Source organism: Chinchilla lanigera, unplaced genomic scaffold, assembly GCF_000276665.1.
Source record: "Chinchilla lanigera isolate Chin_1 unplaced genomic scaffold, ChiLan1.0 scaffold00005, whole genome shotgun sequence".
NCBI lineage: Eukaryota > Metazoa > Chordata > Mammalia > Rodentia > Chinchillidae > Chinchilla > Chinchilla lanigera.
This window is the reverse complement of record NW_004955406.1, coordinates 2,489,335-2,500,354: the sequence shown is the minus strand read 5'-3', so window position 1 is coordinate 2,500,354 and position 11,020 is coordinate 2,489,335. Positions and strand designations below refer to the sequence as shown.

Sequence of the window (11,020 nt, the reverse complement as noted above, 5' to 3'; positions counted from 1 at the left end):
CCATGGTGACTATAGATTACATCATACTAAAAGTAAAATCCTGGTTATTTCCTTCACAGACAGGAGGTGGAACTTGGTGTTACCCGTGGAGTTGAGTCTGCCCCAGAACTTTGTAAAACTGAGTGGATTATTCCCACATGCCCAGGGTTTTTCCTTATACTTCCATCATTAAGTTTGTAGCTAGAAGAAGAATCACAATGCATTTACATACTTTTTATGATTGATGAGAAACAAAACCAGAATTCTTCTCATGACAAAAAGTTTTTCAGTTTGTTTTGCACTTAATTTCAGAGTACCATGTATCATAGCAATTGGATAAATAGATCGTCCTCATTTCCCGGATGAGATCACTGACACACCACATAGGATAAGCAGCTTAACCAGCTCCAGGACCAGCAGTTTGCACTCCTGTCTTCCTGTTTGAAAAGCCTGTGCTTTTGTTCCTGGCTCTTTCCTCCAGGCTCCTGTCTGGCCGTTACCCCAGGTCAGCCACAATTACCCAACCCCACCACAGTCCTGCTGAACTTGTATCTCCGGGGGTTGAGACTCAGATTTTGAAAGAAGTACCACCGGTGATTGTAAGATACATAGAAGGCATCCAGAACATCGTGTTTTCTTAAATGGGTATACCTTTATCATTTGTGTGTAACTCAGGATTGCCAGTGTTTTTTCATAAATATATTAAACTTGTTTCACATTTAAATATTTATTAATCTAACCATCTTTAGATTGATTAACATAATATTCACTCATTGGAAATGAGTTGCTATTCATGATACAATGAAGCTCTTACTGGCTTAATTATTTTTATGTCGATATAAGTACTATCACAGATTCATGGAGAAGTTCTCCATTTAGTGGAAATTGCAGTAGATCATCTACAAAGACAGTTCTTAGAAGCTCTCATACAAATATGCGCGTGCACCCTGTTAGCAAACAGTTCACAGAGCGCGGTGGTTCACAAATTAAGCAGAGATGGTGGTCTCTACAGATGTCACGACCAGTCGGGAGATTTAGAGTGGGTTTCAGAGTCCCTGGAGAACTTACCATTGCTGTGTAAGGAACAAGTGCTGGGCATGTGCTTTAGAGCACAGTGTTAAACAGTAAGAATGCATAGAAATTTGAAAGCTACGGAGGCCTTGCCCCATCCCAGACCGATTGGATCAGAATCTCTGGGGGATGGTTCTCCATGTTTTGTGTAATAGAGGCTTGGTGCACTGCACCAGTTAAGAGTAGTAAGACAAGGTCGTAGGATTCTCCCCCAGAATAAATTCAAGTGAGGGTACGTGTGTTTAGATGAGCAGTGTCCTGGGCAGAGGACACATGGCCTCTCTGCCCTGAGTTGTGGGGTCCAACTGTGATTCAGTTACCTGAATTTATAGCAAGGTCAAGTAAGATCAGTAAGTGGAGAACGACTTCCGGTGAAATCCCCTGCAGTTCTCTAGCCTCTGCGTGCTTTTAAAGTTTTATAACTATGCTTTTGAAGCTACACCGTGATAAAGGTGTGTGATTTCTCAGAAACGATGGTGGGCTCTACCTTCTGCTTCCTCCCAGTAGTGTGTGAGCAGATCATATTGGTAGAAGAGCAGAACCCCCAGGTGAGGAAGCAGGTTGGGGCGGGAGAGGGTCACCTCCCCTGACAAGCCCCCGACAGCTCACGGGCGGCCATTCAGCCCGGGTTAGGGCTCACTTAAACAGCCCGCCGGCGAGCCCACTGACAAAAGGAAGTAAAAACCAGTAAACCAGCCCATCCTGTTTCTATGTCAGAATAAAAGAAAACTTGGCGAGAAAACAAAATCTAACTTGCACAGCCACTGCCAAATGGGGCAGTTTCTTCCGATCTCTTTGTTTCTAGCAGTTGTCTATCCAGGGCTGGTGTGCTTTTGACACGAGGTTGGCAGGCTTTGGGGATGGCCAGGCGGAGGAGCTGCTCTCCCACAGATTTGGATGACATCTCTCGGTACCCCTGGAGTCCACAGGCTTTGACTGTCAGACCCTTGGGGATAATTTGTGGTTTTCAGGCAGGATAAGTAATGCAGTTATCCCTTATTTTATAACCTTTTGCTAGCTCAGCTTTGCAAAAATCCACCTGCCTCTGGAGATACATTCACAGTCTTGTCAGACAACAGTGTGAGAGTCGTAAGTATTGCAATGAATTTCCTGTGGTCGTTAAAACCTTTAAGAATGAACAAAAGGTGTAGTTCTCTTATATAGTTTTCAGGAAGAATAAATACGTTTAATTTTATGTTGATGGCAACATTTTTTCCCCTTGCTGTGGGACTTTCACCAATGACTAATCCAAACAGATCAGATAGTAGAAATTTCTAAACCATAAAATAGGTGGCTTATCGTCCATTCCCACCAATTCGAGGACTAAAGTGATAACTTCTCTGAAACGAAGATAAGGTCCAAGTAATAGGTGTGTATATGTATATGTGATGTGCTCGGACATACTAATAGTTTTGCACTTACATGTAAATGTGTCAGCACAGTTTCAAAACTGGAAGGCGCATCAGTAATTTTCTTTTCTCTTTTTAAATTCCATGAAGGCTAATTAAGTACAGCAAGTAGCACAGTAGTTTCTGTTTGAAATGTGCTAAGTTGAGGGTGTCATGTTTTCTGCTATTTAGTGAACTGACAGGCTTTTATGAAAATGCTCATTGGAGTTTCAAAATTGTAAAATGTGTGAAAACCACTGGTTCAGGTTTTCTCTTTAAAATGTATAAATTAGTGGTTTACTCCTGAGATTTCTCAGCAATCCATAATTGCAAGAACTGAAACATTTATGGAGAAGTTACGTGGTGCTGTGTCAGAAGGCTGGGTATTTATCTCTAATAATGTCATTAAAGTGGAACTTCAGCTGAGTGCATATCCGCGGGGCGGTGTTTGTTTTTCTCCGCTTCACCCTGGCCTGGAGTTGGGACTTCCATCTCGCAGCTGTGACCATGACAGCCGCTGTTCCTTACAGGGTTACATCAGCAGTTGGAAAGGTTCAGCAGCGTCCTCTCTCGGTAGATTCACTTGATTTTGAAAGTGGTAACTTCTCATTGTAACAACTGTGGGCCATCTTGAAATCACCACTGATTATTCATTAACCGATGCCTCACTGCCAGAGACAAGTGAGAATTACACGCTTCATCTTCCACAAAATAAAAGCAAAGCCAGTGTTTGCATATGAATATCATCCCTCCTTTAAGACAGCCAGAAACATAACACTTGCTAGATCTCTTCTAGAGAGGAACAGTTTTAAAAACCACACTCATCTCTGAAGTGTTACGGACTATCAAACATTGGCCTTTCAGCATTAGTGATGTATCAGTGATGGTAACCCTGCGGTGCAGGGCCGTGCCTCGGGCTTGCAGCGGGCATTGTTACAGGTGGGTGTCGGTGAATGTCGTGTGTTCTTTGGTCACTGAGCTGAAGCCCTTGATCACGTTCATCAGGTCCTCTTCATCCACATACTGAAAAACAAGCCAGGTATTATTGGTTACAATCTTTGCTGTCAGTCAGTCAGTATGAATTTACTATAAAAAGTACTCAGTGCATGTTTACTGAGGACTTGCTACCCAGGGCTCAGTGCTAAGATGTAGTTTGAGATAGCCTTTTCTTTAAATTCATTGAGAGGATTACATCACATGTAGGCATGAACTAATCCAAACTGTATGTGATAAGAATCATTCTTCTCATCTATAAAGTATGGAGACTAGATGTATAATTAAAAAATAATAGTTCAGAGATGTTATGGTTTTGGGGGATATTTTGCAAGGGAGAACAATATAATACAGGACACATATTTTATAAGATTATAATAGTCACCCAAAGAATGATATACAAAAGAGTGCATGAAATCTGTCCCCACACTGAGTCCAAGGAAACTAGCCGAGGGCCTGGATCCTACAGAAATGTCCTGCATGAGTCCAGCTGAAGACCTAGAGCTCATAACAGTGCCTCCCACAAGTCCAACTGGAGGCCTAGAGCCCATAACAATATCTCATGCAAGCCTGTTTCACGGATCTGCACTGGGAAGGCCCAAAGGTCAGTGGTGGAATGTAGGAAGTCTGTGCCCATAGGATGAAAGATCTGTGCTGGCAGGCTGAGGGAACACATTGGAGCCAGGAAGTAACGCTCCAAGTAAGAACCAGAAGCTCCCCCGAAAGGTACCACAGCCATCCTCAGCAACAGTGAGGTCCCGAGCTCCTCCAGTGGTGAAGACAGCTGAGTTCCCATCAGGAAAGCCAATGCAGCAAGCTGCTTCAAGAGACTGAGCTGTGCACCTTCTTCCCCTCCAGAGCAGGAAGCGATGGGGACCAGAGCTCCCCCAAAGTGAACCAAAGCTATTCTCAGGTCCAACAAGGCCCTGAGCTCCTTGAAGGATGAAAACAGCCAAGTTCATCAGGAAAGCCAGCATGATGACCTTCTCCAAAGCAACCAACAACTCCTTACAGCTTCTACCAGCTCCCAACAGGCTTTCAGCTCCCAACAGCCTCTCCTCTCCAGGTCTGCCTCTCATGCTGCTGGCAGCAGCCCCCAGGTGGGCCTCCCACACCCAGCACCATGCTTCCTCAGTTCAGCTGGGGGTGATAAGTTGCCCACCAGTTGTCAATACACTATAAGAGAGTAAGCAGAAGAGCTAAATACAAGCTGTTGTGCTCTGTTGGTTCCTACTCATACTGTATTTTGTATTATGGGGTAGGATCAGTAATGTTGATATTACTTTATAAGGAACACATCTTTGTCATGCATTGGCACCCTCAGAACTCTTCTCTGAATCCCTCTGCACTCTGCCTATTACTCGTACTGTAAAGACCAAGCGAAAATGGCATGATAGTACCATTAATACAGAGGGAAGCTCTGTAGTCAGATGTGATTTCTACCTCACACGAAGATTGCTTACTAGCTATAAGTTCTTGGGTAAGTCCCTAATCTCCCTGAGCTCTAGCTCCTTCTATAAGGATGAGAATAATAGCAGTGAGTGACCTTCTAGAGTTTATGAAGATTAAGAATTAACTCAGCCAAGCCTGCAGTGTATTAGGTTGAGTATGTCAAAACTGCCATCTTGCATGTTAAACATAATCCATTAGTAATTATTCATGTCAACTTAATATAATTATCCCTGCCATTTAAAAACTTGAAATGTGAAATGGAATAATGGAATTGAATGGCTGTAACAAAAAGCAGGATCAACTCTTCAGTGCAAAACAGTGAGAACTTGGGAGAGAGAGGTGAGGAACCCAAGCACAGATTCGGAGTTGAGAGAAATGGACATGAGTAATTCTGCCACTGAAGAGCGAAAGCGGAGCCAGTTTTTCGTTGGCTTTATCATCTAACTGCACCCATGGAACGACAGTCTGGCAGACATCCGGGTGGTCCCAGAATGAAACGTGACACTAGGATCGTAGTCGTCACAGCCCATGTGGGCCCCTCAGGATTACTCGGTAATGGGAGGCTGCCTTTCAAAGAGCCAGTGATTCGCACCACTGGACTGACTTCACGAGAGGAGCCGTGAGCCGTGAGGTCACGAGGCCAGCAGAAGGTGGGAAAGAGGGAACAGCAACCCTGCCTACACCTTGATTCCAGCCAGTGAAACACATTTCAAACTGCTACCTTTCAGAATGGTGAAATAATCCATTCGTGCCATTTTAGCCAGATTTTTGTGGTAGTTTGTTGCAGCACCTATAGGAAACTGAGTACTTTGTTCATTTGGTGCTGTAAGTTGAACCCAGGGCCTTCAAATGGTAAGCCAGTGCTTTACCACTGAGCCCCGCTTTTATTTTATTTTTTTTTATTTATATATATTTTTTGTACCAGAAATCAAACTGAGGACCTCACACGTGCCAGGCAGGCGCTGTGCTGCTGAGCTATATTCCCGGCACATGCTTGCTTGCTTCTCTTCCTTCCTCCCTTCCTTCCTTCTTTCCTCCTTTCCTTCTTTCTTTACTTTCTTTTTCTTTCTCTCTCTCTCTCTCTTTCTCTTTCTTTTCTTTCTTTCTTGTCTTTGTGAGACAGGGTTTCACTATGCAGTTCAGGCTGGCCTTGAGCTCACAGCAGTCCTCCTGCCCCATGAGTCCCACTTTTAAATACTAAACAGAAGATTCTGCTGATGGCAGATTTGCACTAAAAATGCCAGTTATCATCCGAGGGTTTACTCACACTCTCAGTGGAGAAAATTAGATAACCCCCAAATTTGAGTCAAGCTGGTGTGTAGATAAAACCATACTCTCCTGGCATCGACAGTATTTACTGAACAGTACTGGGTTAATCATTAACCTTAAAATACAAGATTGAAGAGTGACAACCAATTAAACATTAGCCAGGTAGTGAGAAGATTTTGTTAAAGTTCAATATATTTCACGACTCCAAATCTGGTCTTCATTTCATTTTTGCTGAGAAAGATGGCAGGTGTTTGTTTCCTGCTATTTTAAATAGTGTTGATCTTATTTTAGCCTGTAAGGCATACAATTGTCCTAGCATACTAATGGTTTTGTAGAATAATATATTTAACATACTTCTCATAGGAAGTTGAGTTCAGTTACCTGCACTGTGATAGGCCCTTCAGCACCCACTACCTCTTCACTATAAATCTACCAGCATATAGTTAGCACAAACTCATCTTGTCTTTATATTTTATTAGAGATTCTAAGAAAATTATACAAAATTTTGTGATTCAAATGAAACCATTTTTGAAACATAAGAAAATGAAACTCTTTCACAGTGACACCCTTATTTATCCTGATATTCTGAGACTTTTTAGTTGGAGAGGAACCATTTTCATTTGTTGAGAGAAAAGACTTTCCTCCTCTGATAACAAACTCATGTAGAAAAGATGATGTTACTGCAAAAGATAGGATTTCATACTTTATGGTGAATAATGCTCCATTGTGTATATATACCACGGTTTATTTATCCGTTTGTCAATTGGCAGGCATTCTGGCTGATTCTATATCTTAGCTCTTCTGAATAGCGCTCCGATATACATGAATATCCGAGTGTCTCTTTTGCATGCCAACTTTATCACCAAGAAACGGGGTAGCTGGACCACACAATGGTTATAATTTTAGTTATTTTCTGCTTTCGTTTTTTAGGAAATTCCATATTGTTTCCCATAGAGACTGCACTGACTGATATTTCCATCAACACTGTATAAGCGTTCCTTTTCTTCCAGTCCTTATCAGCATCTGTTGTTTTTACACAACAGCCATTCTAACTAGGTTAGATGTATTTCATTGTGTTTTGATTTGCATTTCCCTTATGGGTAATGATATTAAATATTTTGTGTGTTTGTTAGCCATTAGTATTTCTCCCAGATGTCTTCAGATCATTTGCCCATTTTTAATTGGATTCCTTAATTTTTATCTTCATTTCCTTATAATCAGAAAAGATAAATGATATGACCAATTTTTGGAATTAGTTAAAACTTCTTTTGTGACCTACTATGTGGTCTATTTTAGAGAAAGTTCCATGCACTCATGAAAAGATTGTGTATTGTTAAGCTGTTTTATGACATATTCAGCAAACATCCATTAAGTCCATTTGGCCTGCAGTATAGTTTAATTCTGATGTTTATTTGTTGATATTTCATCTGGTTGATCTACCCATTGGTGAGAATGGAGTATTGAAATCTGCAACTGTTTTTATATTGGAGACTGTCTCTTTCCTTAGTCTAATGCTGTTTGTTTTCTAAAATGGGTGTTCCATTGCTAGATGTATATAGATCTTTAATCAGTATTTTATTGATGAATTGATCCCTTGATCAGTGTATAGTAACTTTTCTGTCTGTTCTTCTCTTTTTTTAAAATCTGTGTTATGGTTTGTATCTTGATGTCCCTTCAAAGCCTCATGTACTTAGAGGTGGGGCTTTTGGGAAGTGGCTGGCTCATGGGCATGTGATGCTGGATTAAAGGTGTGACAACTGGATCAGTCCACTGATTGGATTATAATAGTTCTAGGTGGGGCTAAATGGATTTCTTGAGAACAGAAGACTCACCCTAGGTGTGGGTAGCACCAACCAATAGGCTTGTAGCCTAGATGGAATATAAAGGAAAAGGGAGTCTTGCTGCTGCCTGCTTCCTGCCTGCCCTGCCATGGACTGTTTCTCCTCTGCCATGCCACCCTGCCTTGGAGCCAGCTGACTATGGACTGAACCCTCTACAAACTAAAAGCTAAAGTAAAACTTTCTTGCTTCAACTTTGGGTGTCAGAGTATTCTGTCCCAGAAACAAAGAAGTAACTGAGACAGTCTGTTTTGCTAGATATAAGTATAGATATTCCTACTTGCTTTAGAATTCCATGTGATTAAAAAAAAAAAAAAAAAGAATTCCATGTGTTTAAAATACCTTTTTTTTTTTTTCTTTTCTTTTCTTTTTTTTTTTTTTTTGGTACAGGGAATCAAACTCAGGTCTTTGCACTTGCAAGGCAGGCACTGTGCCACTGAGCTATATCCCTGGCCCAAAATACCATTTTCTATCCTTTCATCTTTAGTCTCTCTGTCCTTTATTGGTGAGTTGAATCTTTGGTGGCAGCCCATTGTTTGGTTTTGCTTTTAAATCATTCACTCAGTATCTTTTAACTGAAGAATTAAAACCATTTGTGTTCAGAGTCATTAATGGAAGGTATAGACTTTTCCTGATTTTTATTGATTTTCTTCTGGTTGCTTTGAATATTATTTACTCGATTCTTACACTTTTATCATCTTTGTGGTTTGATAATGCTTGATTCTCTTTCTCATTTGTGTCTACTCTTCTAGTGGGATTTGTATTTCTACATGTTGTCATGATAGTAGTTATCTTTCTTTCACTTCTGGATGTAGGACTGCCTTATGTATCTTTTGTAATGCTATTCTCATGGTAGTGAATTCCCTTTGTTTTTGTTATCTTAGGAGTTATTTATTTCTCAAGATTACTATTTGCTGAGGATAGTAATCTTGGTTGGCAGTTATTTTTGCTTGGGTCATTCTTGTATGCATCATTCTGTGCCCTCCTGTCCTACAGGGTTTCTGCTATTAGTCTAATGGGCTTGTCCTGAAATGTGACTTTGTAGTTTTCTCTTGGAGATTTTAAAATTCTTTCTTCGTCTTGTACTTTTGATACTTTGATGATAATAATACGTCATGGTGAGGTTCTTTCCTGTTCATTTCTATTTGAGATTTTTTGTTTTTGTTTTTGTTTTTTTTTTGGTTTTTTCTCTGGTACCGGGAACCGAACTCACGACCTTGTGCTTGCCAGGCAAGCGCTTTGCCACTGAGCTAAATCTCCGGCCCTCTATTTGAGATTTTTGTAGGATTCTTGTACCTGATGTCCATATCTTTCCCAAGAGTTGGGAAGTTTTCTGATGTTATTTCATTAAATACATTTTCTATGCCCTTAACTTTTATTTCCTCCCCATTGGGTATGCCAACGATATGACCATTTGACCTTTTAATGGTATCCTGAAGATTTGTATGCAGTTTTTGTTTTCACTTTTTTTTTGGTACTGGAAATCGAACTCAGGACCTGTGCTTGCCAGACAGGTGCTTGTGCCGCTGAGCTATATCCCTGTATGCAGTCATTCTTAGCTTTTAAGATTTCTGTCTGAACTTGATACTTCAGAAGTCCTGTCTTCAAGCTCCAGTATCCTTCCTTTTGGTTAATCTAGTCTATTGTTGAGGCTTTTAATTGAATTTTTATCTAGTTTAAAGAGCTCTTCATTTCTAAGATTTCTGATTTGTTCTTTTTAAAATTATCTATGATGACATTTTCGTTTATACCATGCATTGTCTTCCTGTATTCTCTTGAATCTCATTGAGCTTAAAAAAAATTCTTTGATTTTTGTTTTTGGTCTTTTGAGACAAGCCAGAGTTGAACTTGTTCTGTAGCCTGGGCTGACCTAGAACTTGGGATCCTTTTGCTTAGTACTGGAATTCCTGGAATGCACTGTGACATTGGCTTTCCTTTGGATTCTTTTTCTAACATTTATCCACTTTGGTATCTTTGGAATCTATTACTAGAAAGTTATGAACTTTAAGTGCATCATGAATTATATATATTTATACTATATATAAATATATAATTATTATATATATAAATGCTATTTTATGAGATAACCTTCTTAGTAAGCAGCTTTTCCCTACAGTTATGTCTTCTACAGATGTGTGTCTGCCACTCCATTTGTAGTGTGATATTGAATATATTTCCTGCCAAGTGCCTAGGTGTAATCTCCCTGTAGCGTTTTTGTCCAGGATGCATGACTGTATCAGAGCTGGATAGACTCATTGCCTCTGTAGATTGCACAAGAGTGGGGCTCCCCTGGCGTTTCAGGCGGGTGTGGCAGATGGCAGTGTGTGGCTGCTCCTGTAGTGGGAGCCATAGCCTCTCTCGGGCTGCGTGGGTTTCCCCAGGCATGCGTGGTGGGGCTCTGGTGCTTGACTGGGTCTCTGGTAGAGGCTGTTGTGATGAGACTCTGGGTCTCAGAGATGAGGATCTGCAGAGCTTTTGGACCCCTAGTGCCGCTCTGTAGATTCCAAGCTGCTAACCTCTGGAGGCTGCGAGCCTGAAAGGACTTGGATTTTCCAGTAGCTGGGATTTCAGCATCTGTGCTGCAAGCATTTCGGGGCATTCCCTCACCTCTACACCCGCACGGGGGAGACTCTCCCCCACCAGCTGCGGAGCCAAGAGCCACTGATGGGGTATTTTGTTTCTCATTCTAAGTTGCTTTCCAAATACCTGGATTTTATGAGGTTTCTATTTCTCTAATTGACTTCAGTGTTCTACCAGTCACCTCAATATGCAGCTACACACCTGTTGCTTTGGTTTTTCTTTGCATGCATTTATCTTCTGAGTGTCTCTAGTTTATACCAGAAAAGCCCACCAAAATTTCTACCCTACTTGCAAACACTTGCAGTCAGTCACACTAGCAAACCTGTCCTTCCCACCCTAACTGGGCAGGTGCTCAGAGAATGCCGTGTGTGTGTGTGTGTGTGTGTGTGTGTCTGTGTGTGTGTGCGTCTGTGTCTGGGGTGGGACCAGAAGCTGTGGGCAGTCCAGGGT

General features: G+C 41.3%; 1 protein-coding gene across 2 annotated transcripts in view; it reads right to left on the bottom strand.

The window, feature by feature from the left end:
* Nucleotides 1–690: 690 nt before the first annotated feature.
* Ush2a (Usher syndrome 2A (autosomal recessive, mild)) overlaps nt 691–11,020 on the bottom strand; it is a gene marked incomplete in the record, with an annotated part of 661,834 nt that continues 651,504 nt past the window's right edge. For both annotated transcript variants that reach the window (XM_013519932.1, XM_013519934.1), the window contains 1 exon segment: nt 691–3,461. In XM_013519932.1, the coding sequence (XP_013375386.1) occupies nt 3,372–3,461 (90 nt within the window).